This window comes from Prunus mume, linkage group LG6 (genome assembly GCF_029339155.1).
Source record: "Prunus mume cultivar Tortuosa linkage group LG6, ASM2933915v1, whole genome shotgun sequence".
NCBI lineage: Eukaryota > Viridiplantae > Streptophyta > Magnoliopsida > Rosales > Rosaceae > Prunus > Prunus mume.
In genome coordinates this window covers 12,576,474-12,600,487 of record NC_142703.1, presented here as the reverse complement: position 1 = coordinate 12,600,487, position 24,014 = coordinate 12,576,474, and the positions used below count along the sequence as shown (strand labels likewise).

Sequence of the window (24,014 nt, the reverse complement as noted above, 5' to 3'; positions counted from 1 at the left end):
GCTTTTATCATAGTGGAAAAGCAACAAGAAAAATAACCCAACTATTGAAGCAACAACAACAAGATTATGATTTTAGATGCACACTGGAATTCCATAAGTGACAATAATATTATTGTTCCCAGCATAAAAAATACACAAACAAATGGAACCCAAAATCCGAAATTTAATACTTTCTAGAGAAATAGAACAGCTTTTACCAAAACATCAGGTATAAAAAAAAATAACAAACAAAAGCAATCAACAAAGGGAAGAGAATAAAATCATTACAGCCAAACAATCAACAAGTATTTCCATTAGCTCTCATGCAGATTTTAAAGAGGCATGCTCGTCAATGTTCTACGTCTCTTGCAATACGATATAGAGGAGTTTGTATTTTTTTAAACTTAATATGAAGAGTGGTGGTGGGGTGTGTGTATAGATGTACTAGGTTAAGTATTAAGTTGGATGATATTTTTTTTTATCTTTTTACACAATAATAAAACTTACAATTTAATGATTTTAGTATTAAGGTGAACTAAAAGAAGTGTGAGGTTTAAATAGAAAATCTCTTATTTATTTACCCTAAATTATGTTTCCTTAACCACAACTCATCCGTTAATTCTTCAACATTTGGTTCGGATCTCCAGTTAATCACCCAGGTTCGAGTCCATAAATAGTGAAAATTGTTCTATGAAGACTCGCTTCCACCACGACTCCGTGTTGCATACAACAACTAAGATTTCCCCTTTCTCAATGCATTACATAATATTTTTCACGGGTAATCATCCGTTTTTCCTTATGAACTATATCGATAATGTTAATTTCCCTCATAAATTATACAAACTAGTCAATCTACCCTACTAGCATATCCCTAATACTTCCATCGAATATGCTATCAAATAAAGTCATGTATGATGACTCGTCACTTATTCAGGTGAAATAAAATATTTATGTAGTACCAATGAACTAGCACGAGCCTAGGGTACTATTGTCTATAAAGAAGAGGGAAGCACCATTGTATGGTACAAGTCGTGGTTGAAGAGTTAAACCCTAGTTGTTTTTTTATAGTCTCCAAGTTGATAGCCCATAATCCCATAAGTTAAACATGCAAACTGGGGATTAGGGTTGAAATAAAATATTAATTCAACCAAATGACCAGAAAACATGATGTAATTAGGCTAGCTGGACATGATGACATGGCCAGCCATGTTGAAAATTTCAAGAGTCAATTTGTAAGTAACAACTGCATGAAAATACATTTGATTTAAATGAATAAACAAACAATACGTTCCTAGATCAAGAAGATACTCAAAAATTAAAAAATATTATCCTCCCTAATTAAGATTAGACTGGAATTAAACAATCACGTGGGATGAGGAAACCCGGCATCGTACCACCACGTGGAGCACGGGGAGGGCACGAGGAAGCTGTTGACCTACAGGAGCGAGTAGAGGATCCACATCCCCACAAAGGGAATAAGCCGCCGGGTTGGGGTTTGGTGGATCCAGCAGCATGGGAGCTGATCCACTATGAGCCACGTGGAGGAGACACGTGGAGGGATGTGATTGGGGGAGGGGGAAAAGCGACCTTTGGATGCGGTGAAGGGGCAACGAGTAAAAAAGAGGATGAGGATTGGTTGTACCGGTGCCAGCGAAGCGGCGAGCGGTCGGCGATGGAATAGAAGGTGGGAACCAGCAAAGTGCGAGTCTTCCGAGTCCAAAGTCCAACACTCCAAACCATGTTTATAGGTAAGATTAATAAAATATTACTTATTAAATCTTATCCAAACCCAGCTTTGTTTTTGCCTGTTTGGTGTTTGTCTAATGTCTACTATATACATGACTGTAAATGGATATTTTCATTGATCTTGGGGGTTGATGAAGAAGGGCAAAATGTGCAATTGGAAAATTTAAAAATTTCGAATTTTGATAACGTCAGTTGTTGATGAGCACTTACATCAACGGTCAAGAATCACATAGTACAGTGGAGAATTTATTCACAATATATCAACGGTTGAATTGGTATTTGTTCAACTTCACGCTAATCATAGCATACCTCAAAATCTATTTTACTGCTTGTCCATAAAGAAAGGCATAACCCTAAAATAAACTCATCATTGAGGACTTTCATTGGGAGTTGATGAGAATTAGGGCAAATTTGTTAGTGGAAATTAAATTTGTTAGACTTCTGATAACATCAGTTGTTCAAGAGTGAAACTACTACTCCAATTGAATTTGAATTTAGGGGCCACGTACATCAATGATCAAGAATGACATAGTCGACTGGATAATTTATGCTTACTACATCAACGGTTGAATTGGATTTTCTTTAACTCCACTTACACGAATGAATGACTGATCCTAGCATACCTCAAAAGATATTTTATTGCTGGTCCAGAGAGAATGGCATGATACTAAAATAAACTCATAATTGAGTTAGGGTTGGTTGGTGTGGGTCCAAGATGTCCTTGAAGGAGCTGTCCAACTTTCACTCATGGAGGTGTGGATAAGATTATACAGGACCATTGCACCTCAATGACAAATTGTTATGGTCCACTTTTGAAATCAGTCACATGCATTATGAATATGTGTTGTTAGAATTTGCAACCTAGATATTATTATTATCCTTCCTCTTAATAAAAAGAGGCCCTCAAAAAATATAAATAAAAATGTTTGTTAGACTTTGATAGTCAATCTCAATACAAACAAATTCAGTGATGAGTAACAAAGTTGCTATTGACAAGTGGATCAATTTAGCAGTTAGAAAAGTGTCTGTATTGAACACGAATTCATATAAGGGATTATAGTCACTGTCGGTATCAATAGTTGATTGAAAGCTTGTGCTTCAAGAAGTTTATATGAACAAAATAATAGATTAAAAATGAAACAAAAGTCCAAATCCGATAAGCCGTGATCATCACTCCCAACTTGCATTTCCCAATTGATGAATCAGTCTATTTTGATAATTCGTGAATATAACGCGTTAAATTATATGGCAAATTCGTATTTCATATATATAGACGCATCTAATGTTGTTTAATAATTATTATTTGAATTGCATAAGAGAGATATATATATATTTCTATTTTTTTTCCTGCACAAGATTAGGGTTTACGGTGGAAGACAATTGAAAACAAAAGAAGCAAAACAAAACAAAACAAAAATTCAAATAACATTATATTAATTCTGTGATTAATTACGTTCTTAATGACTAGTTGCAAAATTAGAGGAGTTGGCACATTCAATGAACCTAGACAAATGTATCACTGTTCATTGAATGAGGACATTTTTCCTCTTTGAAGCCAACCCTTCCTTCACCCTTTTCTTTTTCCTATTGTTGCAAGATTTGGTGCATTCCACATTAAAATTGCAAAAATTAATGCAACAAGTTACATTGGTGTTACCTAATTTCAAGAATTGATATATCAATAAAGGACATTAACAAAGAACAAAAATAAAAAATAATAAAATAATAATAATAATAAAAACCATTCTTGTCACACTCCTTATCCAATCATGCATATATATGTCCGATTCAGTAGTATACGTTGGTATTAAAAGTTAAACAAAAGAAAAAAGAGAAAGAATAGAGTAGAAACGAGACAAGTATTGTCGGCTTAAAAGCGTAAATGAGTGGAGTTGATAATTTTAGTGGTGGAACATTTTATATTTATATTTGTGAAAAAGTTCGAACACAACCATTTTCTTCTTTTGGTAAAAAATGAAATGATCATGGAAAAAATTATGGGTCGAGAAAGAGAGGATTTTTCACTCGTTTAGAATGATGAGGCATGCATGTTCCAAAGACTCATTCCTGATTGATTTATTTACTTAGAAGTTGCCATTTTAAGGCACACATGATAAATATTTTATAATCCTTCAGCTAAGAAAAATGGGATCAGACCGCCATATATTTCAAAGTCTCTCTTTGGTATTTAAATTTTCTCCTGGTAAGTTGTCTCATTTTAAATGTGTAAAATAAATGGGTCACTATACCAAAATAAAATATAAACATAACACTCGGATATGACTTTCTTGTAGATTTTTTTTTTTTTTGGGCTTAAGCCCAAGAAATACATGAGTCAGGAATAGTCGAAGCCATTGTGAGTCCATTTTATTTTTCATTTTTCATTTTATTTGAATTCTAGAATTTATAGATGTGATATAGCACTTAACTAATTGGAAGGAAAAATGTGGAGGGTGTATAAATGTACAAACTGAATTATTTCATTTGTTAAAAAAAATTAAAAGCAGCTCACTTATAGAAAGAGAAAAGTAAAACATTCACGAACTTTTATGGTATACCTACTTACTTCAAATGAGAGAAGTCATAAAGCCGAAAGTCAATAATATGAGAGAGACTGGATTATGGAATACAAGCTTTTATAACATATGCTTGCTTACTTCAAATAAGAGAAGTCATAAAGCCGAAAGTGAATAATACGGGAGATACATTCGATTATGGGATATAATGTGAAACTCACATGCTTTTTGCTTCCGTATGTGTTGGAATAATTGAAATATCTAAGAAATCAGCATATTTCCATTACCTACCAATGTGCTTGCTGACCTATCCAAACTCAACAGATCAACCAGTCTTATTGTAAATCATTACACATAGATAAGGAAGTGGATTATGTCTCAAAAGCTAGACACCATTACTTTCTGTGGGCTACCCACCACTAGAGGCATCAAACTTAGGTCTTGGATATACCTCTACGAAAAGAGCACCGACAAAACCTCTAAAGCATTGGCAATGAGTCGTATAAAAAGCAAGTGATAAATGGCGAAACAAATTTATTATACAATTAAGTGAAAATACAATATCCAATCTATCCAAAATAGTTACAATACAAAGATCAAGTGGTCCACAAGATCACAGATTTGGAGTAAAATCATACAACCCAACTTGCTAAGCTCTAATCAGTGGTCCATGATACATTTCAAGTTTCTTCATAACACAACAATATACACAAGAAAATCACAAGCATATTGCATACAGGCACATAGGAGGAATTTAAACGGCGGATTACTCCATTGCTTCTGCATTTACCATTTCTTCGTCGGCATTACTCCATTGCTTCTGCATTTACCATTTCTTCGTCGGCATTCTCATCCTCACCGTCTAGAAGCCAACGTTCAAACTCGTCCATCTCATCATAGTCATGCATGTAAAAATCATCTGAGTTATCCCATTCCTCGACTCCCAGCTCCTCGCCACGTCGTGACACACGCAAGAACGGTCTGCTTCGAGCTAAAGCATCTACCATATCTCTATTTACACTGCCTGTAACTCCTAACCATCTCAGCCTTGGAAAATATGGTTTCTTCAGCCACCGGAATGAAAGCGGAGTAATGCCACCACAATTAAACAGATCCAACAACCGCAGGCTGTTACCATGCCACCTCTCCTCGTCAACCACCATTGAGGCTAATGCCATTACCGAAGTGTCACCTATTAGTGGGCATTGTCGCATTCGTAGTTCAAGTATTGGAACCCTACTTTTTGCCAGTAATAGAACTGCATTGTCGGAGAGATTAGGAAGATTGGACAGGTCCAGTTCTTGCAACTCCAAATTAGAAGAGCCATCAAATAGAGCAGATATGCATTTATCTGTAAGTTTCTTGCACCCTCTAACAGACAATGAAATTAGTGAACTTATAACCCCCGCTCTCAAATATGATAATCCTACATCACTAATATCAGAGCCATCCAATAATAACGCCTTCAATTTAGGAAGAGTGCTTATGGCTTGGAGGGCTTCATCCCCGAGGTTTCTGCAATCTCTCAAATCAAGAACTTTTAGATCCTTATTAGAAGCCAAACTAGTAACTGCATGGTTGGTCAAAAGAGTACACCGTCTCAAGCTAACGTGTGTTAAAGACAGGGAAGTTGCAGAAATGTCATGAAAAACTAAATCCGTTAACTGAGTCCCATGAGACACCCTAAGCTTGTATAACTTGGAGCAAGAATGCAAGATTGTTTTGAAACCTGTGTCAGTAACACGACAAAAGCCGCCTAGAAATATGCTTTCCATGGTTTTACACTTGTCAGCCATTAAGAGGAGCCCGAGATCATTTACTCTTCTAAAATAGGTAGAGAGGAACTCCTGGGTCCGGACCAATGAGAGATGCTTCAGTTTGCCATGCTGATTAATCTGTTGAAGGCCAGAGTTTGTGAGGTCTGATGTAACTCCTGGTTCGCTCATGGGTGCATCTCGAAGATCCAAATGGGTCAGGGAGTTGAGACCTTTAGAAATTTTTCCAACCATAGCATCAGTTATATAGTCGACTGAAAGACACAATTTATGGATGTTTGGCAATATGGAAGGCTGAATACAATTTAGTGACTGATGGAATCCAAAGTTTGGGCTAAACAGTTCAGCCACCATTACTGATGGAATGTAGCCAATCTCAAGAGAAGTGAGTTTCTCCGAAGCCAAAGCCCAAACTCGAGAATTGTTATGACCAGCAGAAAATGAGACATCAAACATCAAGTTCAGTGCCTACCAAAAATTATCACACACGCATTAGATGAAACATATCAAATAATTATGATATCCCAAAACCAAAATGCTTTATGGGTAAATTTCAATTAAGGAAACATATATTAAGCATCTAATGTTAAAGTGCACACGAGTTTTCCGCCTCATCATTTCTAGGGAAACTTAAGTATAACAAACCATTCAATTATTCATCCAGATGACCAAGGAGGATGAAATCATATTAACAAACTCAACATTTGACACCCCATTAGGTACAAACTTAGCATCTTTTGTATCTTCAAAAAAAGGTAACGATGTTCTTAACTTATTTGAGCAGAAGAATCAGAACTTCAGCTACGTGAAATATGAAAGGGTGAAACGTTTGTTCATGTATCATTATTTAACAACCAGCACCACGTTACTTAAAATCCTTATTATTAAACATTTGGTTATTATCATCATTTAACTGAGCCTTACTTCTAACTCATGGCAACCTCTGAGCAACTCCTCCAAATCAGAAAACTGAATATCCAGCCCTCTATTTTCAGCCACTGACCCCAAGCAGAGAGACCTGAAGGGAATTCATATACCCAAAAGCCAATAACAACAGCTTTTTCACTTTCCACAATCAAAAAACACCAGCAATACATATAAGCACCAGAACCAAACCAAACCAACCTTAGATCCTTGCATCGGCCTCCGATCTCCGAAAGCAACTTTCCAGTAAATTCGTCGCAATTGAGCATACAAAGCTCGTGTAGCGAAGGCTGAAGCAAAATCTGTATGGCCGAATCGTCTAGCCGGCCACAGTTGACCTTCATGCTCTTTAGCCACGGGTTAGGAGGCAGCAGAGGCCTCAACAAATCCATGGAAGGCGCGATTTCCTAACCCCAAAGCAAAAAGTAACCATTTTTGAGAAAATAGCAAACAAAAACAAACCAATTTACAATCTTTTGTGAAAACCCAGAAATGAAAATTGAAAGACTTACGAGGAGGTGGAAGGAGGGGATGAAGGAGAGGATTTGAGAAGCGCAGGCTTTGAAGGCGGTGCAGGTGGAAGCGACGGAGCAGATGGAGGCCACGTCGAGATTTGTCATGATGGTGGCGAGTAGGGCCGAGGGCAGATGATCCAGGCTCTCCATTGAGCTACTGCTGCTTTCGCTCTTCCCCTCCGCCATTTTTTTTGCTCAGTCTTCTTCTTCTTCGTGAATTTTGTTGAATCTGGGTTTGGTGTTACCGTCGACGACACTGCAACTGTAAGCTTGCATCTGAGTCCAATCCAACGGTGATCAAAGCACGAGGAAATGTGTGTTTTGGGTTTTGGTTTTTTGTAGCCCACAAGCCACCAGCTCCAAAGCCCAAACCCTTTAACAAGGGGACTACACTCGTTTTAGTGTCGTAACATTAACACCATTGCTATCGATAGTTTTAGGGAGCTGATTTCCCACTTATCCTTAGTCTATTTACACTCCATTGTATGTTATAGTAAAAGTATTAAAAAAACAAAATGGATGATCCCATTCATTTTCATCCCCTAATTGGAGTAATTATTGAATGCAGGCATATGATAGTGCAAATTGGTCAGTATAGGATTCATCATATCTATCGTGAGAAAAACTGTGTTGCAGATTGCTTGGCTAATGGGAGCTTCAATGGAGATCTGGGCATTTGTACTTATAATGTTGCTTGTATTTGGATAGCTTTCTTGTTAGCCGATGGTGTGTTAAGGGTGTCTAGAACTCATTTGATTTGTTCTCGTTCTGTTTAGCTTGTTTTTTGGGGTGTTAACCCCCCCTTCTTCACTTAAAAAAACAAAAACAAAGGATAGTGGAAAAATCAGCGTCCTAGTTTTATTGAATAATTAAGTAAGCAACTAGCTACTAATATGTTGATATTTTGATTTTTGGAAGGGGATGCTAGAGGAACCATACTAGGTAATTATATAATGCGATTATTGATTTGTATTTGTTATATGTTCTACTGAGAGGTTATTTTTGTTATGTTAATGTGTATTTGCTTATGTCAATTGAGTTTTTAATTTGCAAGATGTGTGATTAGTAATATGATCATTATATGCGATTTACATAAACCATTCCTTAATGATTTGTTGATTCATCAACTCCCATATATAATATTTTGAGAACAAATTACCCAAATTGGCAAATAGCAAAGATAAAAGAAAAACGAAAGTTTCCAAGTGAATTTTGCATCCCACAAATCTCAGCTCCCATCTCAAACAACCCCCAAAAATCTCAGCTTTCAGCTTCCCACAACTTGGAACTTCAGCTCGCCTAAAATTTAACATTCACCGACTGTAAAACCCCAATCATCTTCTAGCAATATGTAAAAGAGCTTGCTTACACAAGTTTAGAGAAAGCATGAAATCATATCAAGGGAATGCTTGCTCTATGCAATGTGTCTGTGTGTATATATATATATATATATATATATATATATATCTATCAATCAATCAACTTGAGTCACTGACAGTAAAACTTCTATCAACAGCATAATCCACAAAGCTGTAAAGTGGCACCACAGCATCACCATACTTCTCAAATCCATCCAATTCCTGCTTAGCTTTGGCTCTAAGCTGCTCTGCCACCTCCATAGCCTTCTCAACCCCATAAACTCTCACATAGCTGAAGCCTTTCTTCTTCTTCCGCTCATCCTCATCCTCACCATTCATTTTGTCCTCCAAAATATCATCAACCACCCGATACAAAACCCCAACAGCTCTGCCATACCTCCTCAGTCTATCCACATCATCATCTTCAGCACCACCTAGCAATCCTCCACAAACAGCAGAACACTGACTCATCTCCCCAAACTTCTTCTCCTGCGCGAATTCGATAGCATCCGGCCCGCCTTCCAGGTCGAGGAACTGCCCTGCTGCCATGCCCGTGGACCCCACGGTGCGCGCAATCTCTGTGATCACGCGCAGGAGGCGTGGCTCGGGCACGAGGCTGGAAGGCGTGTTTGCCACAATGTGCTGAAACCCCAATGGAAACAGAGCATCACCAGCTAGAATTGCCAGATCGTCGCCATAGACTGTATGGTTCGAGGGCTGGCCCCGGCGTGATGGGTCGTCATCCATGCATGGAAGATCATCGTGAATGAGTGAAGCTGCGTGTACCTGTCAATTGTCATTCAAAGCAAATAAAGCACTTTCCTTTGTCAATATTCCAAGCACAAAACAAATATACCCATGTTGAAAGCTAAGCAAAAATGTGCTCAATAAGCACGACCCAAATTGCCAAACAGGGCACAAAGCACGAATACAGATTTTTCTAAAAACCCAAGCTGGGTTCCGAACTGAGAATCCAATTTATGCAATAATATTCATATAACCCAAACAGGGTTCTTTACAATTCAGTCTAATTAGTCCATGTATAGCAAAAGGAGGAAGAATTACGAACCATTTCAAGAGCACAGGCTGTGGGGAAGGCAGCTACGCGGTTGCCGCCGAAGAGCTCACAAGCAGCGACGCACATGACCGGTGAGGCTCGTTTGGCTCCTTCGGCGAGCACAGAATATCGCATGGATTCATAGATCTGATCTGGGTACCGAACCGGGACGGCTTCGTGAAGCTTCTGATTGATATCGGCTATCAGGGTCGTCCAGTAGGTTTTCAGATCGAACTGGGTCCAGCTCGGTGGGGTCGAAACGGACGGCGCTGATGAAGAAGAAGAGCATCGGATTGGGAAAGTAAGCTTCTTTGGGAGGTAGAGATGGACTGGAGTTGAAACCATTGAGAAAGAAGCCATTTTTAGTCTCGGAAGCTCTCAGCTGAGCTCTGGTAGCAGAAGAAATTTTTTTTTTGGGTAAATGTAGTGGAAGAAGATGAGATTTTGGATATAATTGAGTGCTATAGGAACTAAAGTATATATGGTGGTCCAACCCCCCTGCCTCATTACAATTGGTTCTTTATAATTCATTGTGTCCAAATTACCATCGGTAAAACAATTATTTACAGTAACGACCCATTTTAAAGAACCTTCAACACTTCGCCATTTCCTCTCCCTCCCTCTTTTTTTATTTTTTGGTCGAAACTCCCTCCCTCTGATCTCTGTTTCTCTCAAACCAATGGCGTCCGTACGATTCCGTACGCTCCTCCTGGTCTCGGCGGCGTTGAGGGTGATTCTGATCCTCTACGGAGAGTGGCAGGATACCCACATGGAGGTGAGGTACACAGACATTGATTACATGGTCTTCTCCGACGCTGCTTCTCTAATGGCCGCCGGTAAATCCCCATTTGAAAGATCCACTTACAGGTACTCTCCTCTGCTCGCGTTTTTGCTCATACCCAATTCGTTTCTTCACCGCTCTTGGGGCAAGTTCCTCTTCTCAGCTGCAGGTACGTTAATATTTGCTTCATTTTAGCGTTAAATTTTGTGTTTTGGGGTGCATAAGTTGCAGAAACATGATTTTGTTTTATGTAAATTTTGTAGATTTGCTTGTGGGTTTGTTTATAAGGACCATATTGAAGCTTCGTGGGGTGCCTGAGAATTTAAGCATGCTTTCTGTGATCGTTTGGCTCTTTAATCCGTTTACCTTTACCATTGGGACTCGTGGGAACTGTGAGCCAATTGTTTGTGCTTTGGTTCTTTGGGTCTTCATATGTCTCATGAACGGTGTAAGTTTCTTTCTTTGTATAGATTTTTATTTTTATTTTGGCAATAAACACTTCCCAAAAATCTATACACTGGCTGGACACTCACAAGACTCATGTCATGTACACCACTTCCCCTACTTGCTGTTGATTTCAGCCATTAAGTGAATCTTATCTTCGGATTATCTTAATATGGATCAAATTTAATGCTTTTTGCGAAAATGGAATTATGGGATACTTGTATAAATCTTAGCACAGATTATCAAAAGTGAAGGACTATCGGATTGTTTGAGGTTCTTTTATATTTATTTCTATTCAGTGAGAGTTATTGGTTGCGTTATGTATCGAACTAGCATTCTCTTGGATTTTCTGTAATGATTGTCTGACCTTCTCTCAGTTCGTTTTCTCTTGAGGCAACCACGTTAGACATCTACAACCATAGCAGTGTCTATTTTGGATAATAACATTTATGATTTCAATATTCCTCATCTTCATCCTATTAAAAATTATTGCTTTGCATTTAGCGAGTACGATCTTTCTAGGAAAAACCAAGTAGGCATAGCATTCCACTAAGTACGGTACTCAAACTATTTATTTAGGAAATGATTGTTATGCTTTCCCCCATAACTGTCTAACTCCATATGGAAATTTTTCTCTCATAACAGGACGCGTGTTACAAGCTGCATTTTGGTACGGGCTTGTTGTCCACTTCAGAATCTACCCCATTATCTATGCACTTCCTATCCTTGTGATTCTTGATCCGCATGTGTTTCGATCTGGTCAGAAGCCTAGCCTACAATTTTGGGATCCTCGGCAAGAATCACCTCAAAACAGATCTGTTACAAGACTTGCTCAGCTTCTTTGTCCGTGGTTTCTTTTGAAAAGTGCGTTAACACGTGAAAGGATAGTTTTCTCCTTTATATCTGCAGCCGTATTCTTCCTTTTCACTGGTTTATTCTATCATCTATATGGGTGGGAGTTCTTGTATGAGGCACTGCTGTATCATCTTACCCGTACTGATCCAAGGCATAATTTCTCCATTTATTTTTATCACATCTACCTTCAGTACAACCGTAAACTCTCGATATTGGAGAAGCTTGTCTCATTTTTGCCTCAGTTGATAGTCCAGGTTGTGCTTGTTTTGAGTTTTGCGCAAGACCTTCCATTCTGCTGCTTAGTGCAGACAGTAGCATTTGTGGCATTCAACAAGGTTTTTCTCTTTATTACTATTTTTTCTTCTATAATTGCTGGCTTAGTGAATTAGTTACATATCTGATTCAACATTGTAATTTGGCTCTGCTCCATGTAGCATCCGATGTCAGATTCCTAGTGGTTATTCTCATTGAAAAACTCTGCTTCAATGCTGTACTTTTGAACGTAAGGTTTCTAACAAAATTCTGCTCCTAATTACTTCTGCCCATTGTTAACAGGTAATGACGGCACAATACTTTGTGTGGTTCTTTTGTCTCTTGCCTCTGGTACTCGCTTGGAGCAAGATGAAGCTCAAATGGAAAGGCCTATCATGCATGACATTGTGGGTGGCTGGTCAACTTCATTGGTTGATGTGGGGTTATTTGCTTGAGTTCAAGGGACGGAATGTTTTTCTTCAACTCTGGATGGCAAGCATCTTGTTCTTAGCTGCAAACACGTATGTTTTAGTTTCGCTCATCCGCGACCACAGATTTTCTCCAGTTTTCACATGTTTGGAGAAAACTTCCAAGGGCGGGAAGAAACTTCAGTGACAGAATAATTAGATTGATTTGGAGGTTTACATATAAGTTGACAATTTAATATTTCTTTCCTTTATTCCCACTGTTTTTGGCAATTAGATATGCACAAATTGGCTATTTATTTATTGGCTTTGCAGCTCTTTTTTCTTTTCTGTTCATTTTGGTGATTCCAGAACAAGTTTTAGGCCTTTCTGTAAGATAATGATTATAATTGGCTATTTCTTTTCAGAATATATACAGATTATTACGCAACGTAAATAGAGAATCAAATTTCCTTTGTAATTGTGTGATCAACCAAACTGGCTGCTCGTGTAAAAGAATTTTTCATTTCATTTATTTACACTGCTAAATTCAATCACACCAAACAAAATTGGAAATTTGCTTCATATCTTTCGACCATGAAATTTAGACTACGCTTTAGACAGGGGCCGCGCGAACGCAGGCCCCCACTGGCACAAATTATGACGTTGGCTCTCCCGCTAGGGGAGACCATAGGGTAGCACCCCTCCTCAGTGCAATGGAGGTCACTATCCTAGGCCATGGGCCTTCTTGAGCACCCAAAAACCCCGTCCAGGTAAGTATGTTTCAATGAGTTTGGTCGACTTGTTTTATAGAGGCCTCGCATTCCAACTCTCTTATGTTTTTTCGATATGGGACAAAACTAAAACAGACTAAAATCCACCTAGACAAGAACAGCCTCTTTCAGTCTTTGAACAATTATGAAATATGGGTTGTATTGCAGTTTGACACAGCTATCCTTGTTCTTTATCTAGCAGGCCAGAAAGGTATTCAATTGGGTTAATTTCTATGCTGTGCCATATATTGAAAATTTGTTACTGTTATTTGGCGACCACCAAATTTATCAACTTCATAGCAGCAGCTTGAGCAAATCTACAACTTCAGCAATGCCCTCTGGCCTCTGAACATTGCATGCTATACAGAAAACCTTGAAATTTTATCATTGGAACAAAGATCAAATTTGGATATGAATGTAGTTTTCTTATTTTATATTTATACAAACAATAGTATAAATTAATCTAATATATGGGGAGGAGGACTCAAATTTGAGTGCAAAAGTATGTGCTCACTGTCTTAGTTGACTGGCCTAACTCACGTCTACGCACTGGATGTGCTGTTTTGTTGAACATATGATGTTTTACTGAAGCTTTAAAACCAAATCCAAGGGATTGCTCGAAAGCTGAGGCTGATTTTAAGCCTTGGCTTATGAGCAATCTTTGTTCTCCAGTCAAATGGTATGGTTGTTTCCCTTGGATTGATGTGTTCGTGTTTACTTTCTGGTACTTAAGGAAATGGAGAAATCAACATATTTTTAGTGGTGATGATAGCCTACCTTTACACCCATGTCAAGTTGTTGCTGCAGTTCTTGAGTGGATCAAAGCTATTGCTGGGACTAAAGGAAATTAAGGTGCAGCAGGTTATGTCCTGGGAACCTCTTCCTTCTGATTGGTTTAAATTAATTGTTGATGGCTCTAGAAGGGGTATGTCTGGTGCTATTGGGGCTTGGGGGTTTGATTCGAGACTGTTCGGATTTGGCATGGCAGTTTTGTGGTTAATCTGGGGTAGGGTCACCCAGATTTTAGAAGCAGAGCTTGGGGATTATTCTTCGGCCTTATTCTTAAATTTCCGTACTTTTTGTTGATCGTATAGCATATAATATTCACTGCTAGACATAATTATAAATAATACAATTTTCTTATGTATAATCATAAATTTAATGTCAATTTTAGTCCTATAAATTTGTATAATTATAAGTCAACAAAATTTAATACATTTTAAATACGGGTGTTTCTAACTAAAAACATAAAAAAAAAATACAATTAAATTATAATTTTGTCGATAATAAAAATAAATAATTTTAAACTAAGAATTGTAGGGCTTTACCCCGAAGGGAGCCCTTCCAGAAATTCTCAGAGGCCACGGCTGAACCGCGGCCAGTGAGGGGGTTTGGAAATAGTTTTCAACCAGCAATAGACGCGCCTCGGTTAGAACCTCATAAGCTGCGTCATTGCCCCAAGCGCAAAGATACTACTTCCGAAAGTTTTGGCGTGCTTTTATAATACTAGAGCAACTCAGCCTTTCTCACCACGTCGATGTGGGACAACAAGCAGCCATGATCCAATTGCAAGACATATGACAAGTGGAACCAGAGTTGAAAGACAAAATTAGCATTTCGAATCTTTAAAATATGGCAACCTAATTTTGGCCATGATGCAAAGGACCTACTAGTGTAGTAGTTTGAAGTGTTTATTCCCTCAGACAATATTCTGGATTCGAGTTCTAACATTCATATAGTGTGTGTGTGAGTTTAGTATACTATCGTCTCTCTCAATAGGAAAAGTTATCTAAAAAAAAAAGAAAAAAGGCCATGATTTAAAGGATGCAACATATTCCATTTCAAATCTTTTATAGTGAGAAGCCATCTTAAAGAATACGTAAAACTCACGAATGACAAGTTATGTAAAATGATATATAAGCTTGTAAACAGATCGGATTCATATCATATTCAGATTATCAAAATGAACTTATATCATTTCTTATAAAAAAAAATTAAATTCGGATTAGATTGAATTATTATCAGTATCATTTTAAGACTTAGAAAAAAAGTACTAAATCAATATGGGTGAGCAATATGAATATTAAATTTACTTGCGTAACATTGTGGGTTGGTTTGTCGGTCAACTTCACTGATTGATGTGGGAGTTATTTTGTTCTTAGCTGCAAACACGTTTTCACTTGAAATGCCAAGCATTTAGCACTCCTCGTATACAATATTTGGTTTAAACAGACAATAAAATACTAAAACTTCATTAAATTTATTTGAAAATATTAATCATGAACTCAAACATTGGGGATTGAATACGTAAATACAATATAAATTGCGTAATGGTGAATTTAATAATTGGTAAAAATTCATGTTCATAAAATTTCCACTTTTATTTATGTAGTTTAAATTTTGACAATTTAATCACACAATAACGGGCTGTATTTTTCTTAATGAGGAAAATAAAATTACAAAGCAAAAATATTTTGGACACGCATGCCCAAATTTTTTTAAAAAAGCATTTGAAAAAGACAATGGCAACCAAGATTCCCAACCTAGATGGAGAAAGCTTGTGACCTAGGCCCATAAGCTAGTTCGCCGTGAAGTTAGCTTCTTAAGAGTACTTTCAGCAGTTTGCCTTTTGATATAGCAAAGGGAGCTAGGGTAGCCATTATTCATATGAATAAAACAATGTATGTTTTCACCAGTTGCCATAGTAAAGGGTAAATACTATTCATTTTTTTATTTTTTTCACATTTTTTTTTCCTAAACAATTAATTTGGATAATATTTTCGGATTAGATTTTTGGGTTTGTACATGTCAATCTTTATTATAAAATTCATATCTCATAATCGGAAAAAAAAAAACTTGAAAGTGAAAAAAATATTAAATAGAAAGTGAATAATAGTTGAAGGAGACGAAAATGTATGAGGATTTGGTGTTAAAAGTGAAGAGTATTGGTTGGTATTTATAAAAAAAAATTATTAATTTTTGAGGTTTTTTTAAAAAAAATTCAAATTTTTTTCATTATTTTATTGCACAAAAATTCGATGTCGTTGGATTGAAGGAAAAAAATCCAATCGGAGAGCCCAAACGATGCCATGTGGCTACTGGCTATAGGCAGCACTGTAGCGTGCTGACGTCATTCAAAATTCAAGCTCCAAGTCGGGCTAGCCTCTATTGCTCGAATTGTTTTTCTGGCCCAAACCCCCGCCAGCCCGCCCCCCAGCCTTGCTGCTGGAATTGCCCAATTTTTTTTAAAGCTGATTTCTGTTTACCAAACACCATGTTGGCAAAATTTTTATTAAAGCAGCTTTTTTAAAAATTTAAGCACTACCAAAGCTACTCACAAAGTGAACTGAGGTGGCCGAATGTCTTGGATTAGAAGAGAGACACCAGGGATTCGAAGAGCAAACCACTCAGTATTTTTGACAGAATTAGATAGAAATAAGGATGTCCTTGAATTAAATTACGATAGAACAAAACTTCAAATATTAAATTGACTGGACCAAAATAGAAAAGCCAGCAAACTACAGGCACCTGACTTTTTTCCGTAATAACCCTAGAATCATGGGACTATATTTATAGGGCCTTACTCCGAAGAGAGAGCCCTTCCAGAAATTCTCAAGGGCACATGGCTGAACCAAGGCCCAAGAGGGGGTTTGGAAATAGTTTTCAACCAGCAATAGACGCGCCTCGGTTAGAACCTCATAAGCTGCGTCATTGCCCCAAGCGCAAAGATACCTCAATTTTGGGCTTCCGCTCGCTTTTATCCCACTACAGCAACTCAGCCCTTTCCGCTCCGTCAATGTGGGACTACAACTTCTTCTTTTACAATTGTATCCAATTGCGGGACAGATGACAAGTGAACCCAGATAATTGAAAGACAATATAAAATACAAAAAAGACATTGGGGGGCTGTGGACTTGGATGCTTTGAAGTTCACATGCAAGTATTTTATTGCACGAAAAACATGCTTATATCCAAAGATATAGCAGCCACAACACGTTGCACACATTTTATTGCAATTTTAAGAGCTGAGCAATACAATAAAACACTAATTTGAGAATACCAATCCACATCCTTAGTTAACTTTGTTCGATAATTTTAAGGAAAAGCTTGGATAACAGATTGGACAGCATGAATGGGAGTAATAGTGTGTCGGCTAAAGCCAGCCTCACCAAGAACATATCCCCATTCTTTCAGGGTCCTTTCTTTGCCTGTGTTTGTATGGGCCATCATCACCATATCTAGCATCAATCTCACATCTGTTAGCTTCTTGTCTTGTTTTTCATTGTCTTCTTCAATTACAGCTTCTACTATTATCACCTTCCCTTTGTCCTCCGGAATAGCTTCCCTGCACTTCTTAAGGATACGGATGCACTCATCGTCTCCCCAGTCATGAAGAACCCACTGCAATTCACAAAAACGACATCAAATCGGACCATTTATCATAATGTGTCTTGTTGAGCAAGAAAACTTCTAGCAATACAATAAGGGGAGTAATTCTAGAGGAACCGCACTTTTTTTAGTTACATTAGCAAACCACATGATGTGACAGTTGATGTGTCAATTAACTTATGATTTGAATAACAATCAATGTAATAACTACACGTTAAAAGACACATTATGTGACAGTTTATTGTTCTATCATTTTTGTAGCTTTGCTTTTGCTGGACTCTGTCTGGTTTTTCTTTTGCAATGAATGAGATTTCGACCCCCAAAAAAAGGAGGTCACAAGATATGTTCCCTAGATCTAACAATATTCATATTTGGATTGTGAGGTTTCCTTGAGTATTAAGTAAGAGTATCACATATATACTAATTACCATGATAATTGCAGCATCAGCCTTTGGAACACAATCAAACATGTCACCCCCAACATTCTCAATGCGATCACACTCTTGAGCAACAGACACAACATGAGGAAGATCAAAATTGACGCCTCGAATCCAAGGGCACTCCTCGACCAACAAGCGCAAAGTAGTCCCGTCACCCCCACCCACATCTACAATTGTCTCGAGCCCTTTGAACACCTCTAAACAGCTTTCAAGCACAGCAGGCACAGCCACCCTTGCATCACAAGCCATTGCTTCATTGATGAGCTTGCTGTGATTAGGATTGGCAGCGGCATAGCTCCACACATCCTCTCCATGTACTGCCTCGAATGACGGGTTGCTAACACCTTGGATTCGGGCACTGAGGCCATGCCATGGTGCCAGCATTACCGGGCTACTCTCTAGCAAAATGAAAGCAGCCATGCTGTTTTTTCCGGATTTCAATAGCCGTTTGGACAAAGGTGTTTGTGCATAAACTTTGGGGCCTAATTGGGTTGCTGGTTTTTCTTTGAATATTTTGAGGTGGACTAGGACCCTCATGATGCGGTAAAGGGGAGAAGGATCACATCTTAGAGCAGATGATAGCTCTAGGAGTGTCATGGGGCTGCCATGGCTTTCAATTGCATCAGCTATTCCAAGCTCAATGGAACATTTTACCACCGCGATTTCGACAAACCCGAACACATATTTCCAGATTTCCACTTTGGCATGTTCTTCTTCTTTCTCTTCTTCTCCTAACTCTCTTTGTTTATCTTCCATCTCTTTCTGTGTTTGTCGTAGGCTCTAAGGTATCAATATATATAATTTGCTGGAAGAGATTGGAGTATAGTTACATGAACATGTGTTGAAAAGTTTAGGTAATGTATCATTTTCATTGGGATTTTTCCCAGATTCAGCCACTCAATTTTAAATGTATTTTCATGTAATGATAGACATCTTTCGCCTAATTGGCTGGAAGGATTTTGTCTTGTATACAAAATTCTTTCTTTACCACAATATTTTATGAAAAAGTTTACTACGTAGTGGACAAAAATGGTACGCATGCATTGTTTAGCTGTAGATAGTGGTATTATCATAAGAATCTTGTGTTTTTGCTGTGAGCATATAATTTTTTTTAAGTTTCTTATTTTTGTCTTTCCAATCATGTTTTGATACTCTTCTAATACTATATGTATTAGAATGTGAGCATCCAACCCGAAATCAATTGACGATGGATGGAGAGACCCAAAATATTTTATACCATTTGACAAGGCTTTAATTCTCCGATGTGAGATTCACACTCCCAATCAACACATACAACCTTTATCTACGCACAAATCGGAGGAACAACTATTGAGCTATATGAATTGAATTGAATCAATACAGATGATACAATTTTCTGCAGAAAACTCTTATTTTGCTTCTTTCTTGCTCCTACTCTAACCGAAGTTTCCATCCATTGATTCTCTCTCGTAAGGACATTGAAAGACAAACTAATGCAGTTGGAGGGCAGTGAATTGGGTTGCTTAATGTGAAGGTTACATGTATATTTATATATATTAAAAATCAAAGCATTATGATATACCCAACAACATGCTTATTGGATACACAGATATATAGCAGCCACAACGCATTTGCTCAAACATATTATAGAACATGTGTTCAACATTTAGAAATATATCAATTTCATTGAACACTCAATTTTTAATATGCATTTCCTAAAATCGATAGTATACATTTTAATTTCTTTGATAAAGATTTTTTTAATCGAACCGTACTAGAAATTATGGAAAAGATGCCTGCAGGAACATCTAATTCATTCAATATTGTATTATTGAGTAAATTAATCTTTAGCTAGGTACATTATTGTCTAGCGGTAACATCAAATACCTACGTAGGATACATGTGTGACTTTGTTGAGGCAGATGTTTTTGGGGGTATATGTAGTAGAACAAGAAAGGAAGACTTTGTCTATTATTTACAAAGATCATGACTTTGTGGACTCAGTCAAGTATAAGGATCTTTATAATTAAGATACGGAAAAAACATGCCGTGTTTACGAAATTCTTCCATTTCAGACAACTTTTACTCTTTCCAGATCATCGACTACGCTTTATTCAAATCATAGCCAAACAAAGAATTCATTAAACATGTTTTGTTTTGAGAGTAACTCTTTTTTTTTTTTTTGGTTTCTTCAATGGTGTTTTAATACCCTGCCGATCGGGTTCTGCTTTTACATGATGTTTGCCATGCATTGCTAGACCTTCCATTAATATTTCAGTCTTACTTGTGTGGAGGGCTACAAGTATTAGAACAGCATGATCTAAGCAACTCTATTATTAGCAGTATGTGAATGGTCCTGATTATGCCATATCATTGATGCTATATCAGATGCTTTAGTTAGTTAGAAGGTTAAAAGTTTGTTAAATTGTTAGCAGAGAGCTAAGCCTCTACTGGGCTGTATAATATACTGTGCTCTTGTCATGAGTTCAATCGAGTCAATACAGATGATACAGTATTCTGCAGAAAACTCTATCTGATTTTGCTTAGCTTCCATCCATTGGCTCTGTCTCGTAAGTCGTAAGGACATTGAAAGAAACTAATGGAAAGAAAGACATTGGAGTGCTGTGAATCACATATATGTATACTGGAGGGAATGATTTTCCCCACGAGAATATTCGTCAAAGATTCCTTCGTCTTCTCCGCTTCTCTTTCTCCCTACAAATCAGATTGAGTAAAGGACCACACCAGGGGTGTTGGCCAAAGGCCCTCCGATGTCTAAGTTAGGTAAGGTATTTTAAGGAAAACCGGGTGGCCGGAGCCTTGTGTAAGGGAGAGAAAGAAAGTGGTGGCTAGGGTTTGTGAGAAATGATTTATGCAGAGTTTCAGTAGGAATTTAGACGTACCTCAACCCTTGTATGTGGCTATGCTTTTATAATGGTCTTGGAGGCTAGGGTTTCAGAGGAATAATTCCGTAGATGGAAGGGAATTATTCCTCCCCTTTTTGGAATTGATTTGATTAATTAGGGATTTGATTTATTAGGGTAAATCAAATCCCTAATTGTGGTAGGTATCAAATCAAATCCTAATTCAATTAGGTAACTCCTCATTTAATTGGGAATCGTGGTAATTAACCAAATCAATTTTTAACCCAATTAGGCAACGTTCAATTTAATTGGGTAATCCCCAATTAAATTGAGTAACTCCCAATCAGGTTAATTAATTCCCAATTAGGTCAAATAATCCCCAAATGGAATGAATTATTTGACCTAGGGTTTTGATTTAATTTGGTTACCACAAATGCCCCCTAGCTTCTGCATGACGCGTGGTGACATGTAGGAGGTGTGAATTATCTGTTGGGTTGTCCAGCTGCAACTGGGCTTTCTTCGTGGACTGGGCTCTCGAGTGGAGGGTGGTGGTGCGCCCCTGCTCGGGATGTTGAGAGATGAGTAGAATGGTCAGATTTTGATGGTCTGCAGTTGGGCGGAGGAGTGTTCTGCTGAATCTCCCCCAAAGAGAAAGGTTGCTGCCAAGTCTTCAAGAGATGAAGCTACTCCTTCGCAGGTAAAGAATGTGTCTCTATTGAGGAAGAAGCCAAGGTTCCCTTCTACTAAGAAGACTCAAGTGGGGTCTGCTCTACCATCATATGCCAGGGCCAAACATCTCGTGGGCGCAGATAGCACGAAGGTTGGTGGTATGAACAATGTTCGAGGTATTCTGCCCAAGCCTCATGCTGACAAGCTTGAAAACCATGATCTGCTTCATGAGGCAACTTGTGCCCGATCTAGTTCTGCCAAGCGTCAAAGAGATGTAGACATTCCTCCTCGAAGTTCGAGTCGTTTGCAAGGTCAAAAGATGGAGATTGAAGCGGGAGGTTTGCTTATGATCCAGCTGTTGAGTCACGGGCACTCAAGCGTGGAGTTGATTCAGTATCATTGACTCATTTGGAAGTAAGGTTGGCGGAGGCTAAGAAGATGAGAGAGTCATTTGCCTGGGCGAAGAGTTCTTTTCAGCGTCGGCGGTTGATCCGAAGGCGAACAAGTCTAGCCCTGTAGGGGATGCGTGTGTGTTTGATCTGCTCAAGATGAACTTCGTATAAAACCCGTCCTTTTGTGCTGAGTTGGTCGATCACATTTGTCAGGCCGGCGATCTTGGCACATTCTCGAGCCTTTCCTTGGAAAAACAAAAGGAAGCCACATTTCATTTGCTTCAAAAATGAGTGGTTCTTGTTGCTAAAACTATCTGAAACTTGTCTGCTGTTGCCCCTCTTCTACCGCTGGCTTGGTTAGTTAAAAAGATGCCTACTTCCGTTTTGAGCACAAGAGTGGATGATAGATGAGATGATGGTAGATGTTATGGAGCAGGCAGATCGAGTCTTGAAGGCATAATTGATCGGCGAATGTCGAAGAGGTAACTCAGAGGTGTCCTGCTGGCGCCTCGAAGTAGATGGAGTTTTCTTTATTTCTTTTCATCTTTTGTAGTATGCTTTCTTATTTAGAACAACTGGTCGTTTTTAACCTTCTTCCTTTTGTTGAACTTGGCCGGTTGGTTAGCTTGCTATGGAAATTTAGTTATTTTTTCAACTTCAATTTGCATATCGACTTGTGAACTGCTTGAGTAATCAGCCAATTGTGTGTTTCCCTTAGGAAATTTATGAGTGTGACAGGTTCCCCTTGAGGATTCTGAGCATATTCTGCACATCATGTAGGATGTTTTTCCCTTAGAAGGTTGGTGAGTGCAGGATCCCCTTGAGGGACTCGGCGTGCACATTCCTTCCTTAGAAAGTTGGCGAGTGCCAGGGCCCCCTTTAAGAGGCTCGGTGTGTCCTGCACATCCCTTAGGATGGTTTCCCTTAGAAAGTTGGCGAGTGCAGGGCCCCCTTAAGAGGCTCCGGAGTCCTGCACATCCCTTAGGATGGTTTCCCTTAAGAAGTTGGCGAGTGCAGGCCCCTTTAAGAGGCTCCGGGTGTGTTCTGCACATTCCTTAGGATGGCATCCCTTAGGAAGTTGGCGAGTGCAGGGCCCCTTAAGAGGCTCGGGTGTGTCTGCACATCCCTTAGGATGGTTTCCCTTAGGAAGTTGGATAGTGCAGGGCCTCCTTAAGAGGCTCCGGAGTGTCTGCACATCCCTTAGGATGGTTTCCCTTAGAAAGTTGGCGAGTGCAGGGCCCCCTTAAGAGGCTCCGGCGTGTCCTGCACATCCCTTAGGATGATTTCTCTTAAGAAGTTGGCGAGTGCCAGGCCCCTTAAAGGCTCCGCGTGTTCTCGCACATTCCTTAGGATGGCTTCCCTTAGGAAGTTGGTGAGTGCTAGGGCCCCTTAAGAGGCTCCCGGCGTGTTCGCACATCCCTTAGGATGGTTTCCCTTAGGAAGTTGGCGAGTGTCGTGGCCCCCCTTAAGAGGCTCCGGGCGTGTCCTGCACATCCCTTAGGATGGTTTCCCTTAGGAAGTTGGCGAGTGCCAAGGGCCTCCTTAAGAGGCTCGGGCATGTCCTGCACATCTCTTATGATGGTTTCCTTTAGGAAGTTGGCGAGTGTCGGGGCCCCTCTTAAGGGCTCGGGCATGTTCGCACATCCCTTAGGATGCCTTGGTCGCCTGCGTCTCCGGGCCTTATGGGTAATGTATCTATCCCGCCTCCCTTAGAAATGGATAGGAACACGGATACTTCCCGAAGGCATGGAGACCTCCTTTAAGAAATTTGGCGCACCTGCGTCTCCCTTAGACGCTTTCTGCGTCTCCCGTTTATGGGCAAGCTGCGTGTCTATCCCGCCTCCCTTAGGAAAGCGGATAGGAACACGGATACTTCCCGAAGGCATGGAGACCTCCTTTTAA

At 38.9% G+C, this 24,014-nt stretch overlaps 4 protein-coding genes and 3 non-coding genes across 8 annotated transcripts; 1 reads left to right on the top strand and 6 right to left on the bottom strand.

Moving 5' to 3' along the window:
• Positions 1–4,755: 4,755 nt before the first annotated feature.
• LOC103334871 (F-box/RNI-like superfamily protein) lies at positions 4,756–7,806 on the bottom strand. The gene is made up of 4 exons (XM_008237856.2): positions 7,453–7,806; positions 7,142–7,347; positions 6,941–7,034; positions 4,756–6,484 (listed from the first exon to the last, which is right to left on the bottom strand). Exons 1-4 carry the CDS (start codon positions 7,639–7,641, stop codon positions 5,048–5,050), a joined length of 1,926 nt encoding a protein of 641 aa, XP_008236078.2. The 5' UTR covers positions 7,642–7,806; the 3' UTR covers positions 4,756–5,047.
• An 830-nt stretch (positions 7,807–8,636) lies between these two features.
• On the bottom strand, positions 8,637–10,340 carry GGR (geranylgeranyl reductase). Its single transcript, XM_008237857.3, has 2 exons — positions 9,883–10,340; positions 8,637–9,599 (listed from the first exon to the last, which is right to left on the bottom strand). Exons 1-2 carry the CDS (start codon positions 10,228–10,230, stop codon positions 8,934–8,936), a joined length of 1,014 nt encoding a protein of 337 aa, XP_008236079.1. The 5' UTR covers positions 10,231–10,340; the 3' UTR covers positions 8,637–8,933.
• A 10-nt stretch (positions 10,341–10,350) lies between these two features.
• PNT1 (mannosyltransferase family protein) lies at positions 10,351–13,038 on the top strand. 2 transcript variants are annotated; one of them, XM_008237858.3, is made up of 4 exons: positions 10,351–10,820; positions 10,915–11,097; positions 11,741–12,285; positions 12,506–13,038. In XM_008237858.3, the coding sequence occupies exons 1-4, from the start codon at positions 10,550–10,552 to the stop codon at positions 12,815–12,817; spliced, it is 1,311 nt and encodes a 436-aa protein (XP_008236080.2). In that variant the 5' UTR covers positions 10,351–10,549; the 3' UTR covers positions 12,818–13,038. The 2 variants fall into 2 exon arrangements, with proteins under 2 accessions (XP_008236080.2, XP_016650821.2); XM_016795335.2 differs by lacking the exon at positions 10,915–11,097.
• Positions 13,039–13,226: 188 nt separating this feature from the next.
• LOC148916119 (U1 spliceosomal RNA) lies at positions 13,227–13,387 on the bottom strand. Its single transcript, XR_016128409.1, has one exon. It is a non-coding gene; the product is annotated as a U1 spliceosomal RNA (small nuclear RNA).
• Positions 13,388–14,699: 1,312 nt separating this feature from the next.
• On the bottom strand, positions 14,700–14,850 carry LOC148916118 (U4 spliceosomal RNA). Its single transcript, XR_016128411.1, has one exon. It is a non-coding gene; the product is annotated as a U4 spliceosomal RNA (small nuclear RNA).
• A 2,098-nt stretch (positions 14,851–16,948) lies between these two features.
• LOC103334874 (acetylserotonin O-methyltransferase-like) lies at positions 16,949–18,993 on the bottom strand. The gene is made up of 2 exons (XM_089053793.1): positions 18,197–18,993; positions 16,949–17,780 (listed from the first exon to the last, which is right to left on the bottom strand). The coding sequence occupies exons 1-2, from the start codon at positions 18,962–18,964 to the stop codon at positions 17,475–17,477; spliced, it is 1,074 nt and encodes a 357-aa protein (XP_088909919.1). The 5' UTR covers positions 18,965–18,993; the 3' UTR covers positions 16,949–17,474.
• Positions 16,956–17,109, bottom strand: LOC148916117 (U4 spliceosomal RNA). Its single transcript, XR_016128413.1, has one exon. It is a non-coding gene; the product is annotated as a U4 spliceosomal RNA (small nuclear RNA).
• Positions 18,994–24,014: the final 5,021 nt, after the last annotated feature.

Excerpts from the sequence above, each read along its gene's own strand:
- LOC103334871 (XM_008237856.2), bottom strand. The coding sequence starts at position 7,641 with ATGGCGGAGGGGAAGAGCGAAAGCAGCAGTAGCTCAATGGAGAGCCTG. Across the intron at positions 7,348-7,452 it reads TCCCCTCCTTCCACCTCCTC|GAAATCGCGCCTTCCATGGA; the intron begins GTAAGTCTTTCA and ends CTTTGGGGTTAG. Across the intron at positions 6,485-6,940 it reads GAGGTTGCCATGAGTTAGAA|GCACTGAACTTGATGTTTGA; the intron begins GTAAGGCTCAGT and ends AATTTTTGGTAG.
- GGR (XM_008237857.3), bottom strand. The coding sequence starts at position 10,230 with ATGGCTTCTTTCTCAATGGTTTCAACTCCAGTCCATCTCTACCTCCCA. Across the intron at positions 9,600-9,882 it reads CAGCCTGTGCTCTTGAAATG|GTACACGCAGCTTCACTCAT; the intron begins GTTCGTAATTCT and ends GACAATTGACAG.
- PNT1 (XM_008237858.3), top strand. The coding sequence starts at position 10,550 with ATGGCGTCCGTACGATTCCGTACGCTCCTCCTGGTCTCGGCGGCGTTG. Across the intron at positions 11,098-11,740 it reads CTTCATATGTCTCATGAACG|GACGCGTGTTACAAGCTGCA; the intron begins GTGTAAGTTTCT and ends CTCTCATAACAG. Across the intron at positions 12,286-12,505 it reads CATTTGTGGCATTCAACAAG|GTAATGACGGCACAATACTT; the intron begins GTTTTTCTCTTT and ends CATTGTTAACAG.
- LOC103334874 (XM_089053793.1), bottom strand. The coding sequence starts at position 18,964 with ATGGAAGATAAACAAAGAGAGTTAGGAGAAGAAGAGAAAGAAGAAGAA. Across the intron at positions 17,781-18,196 it reads CTGATGCTGCAATTATCATG|TGGGTTCTTCATGACTGGGG; the intron begins GTAATTAGTATA and ends TGTGAATTGCAG.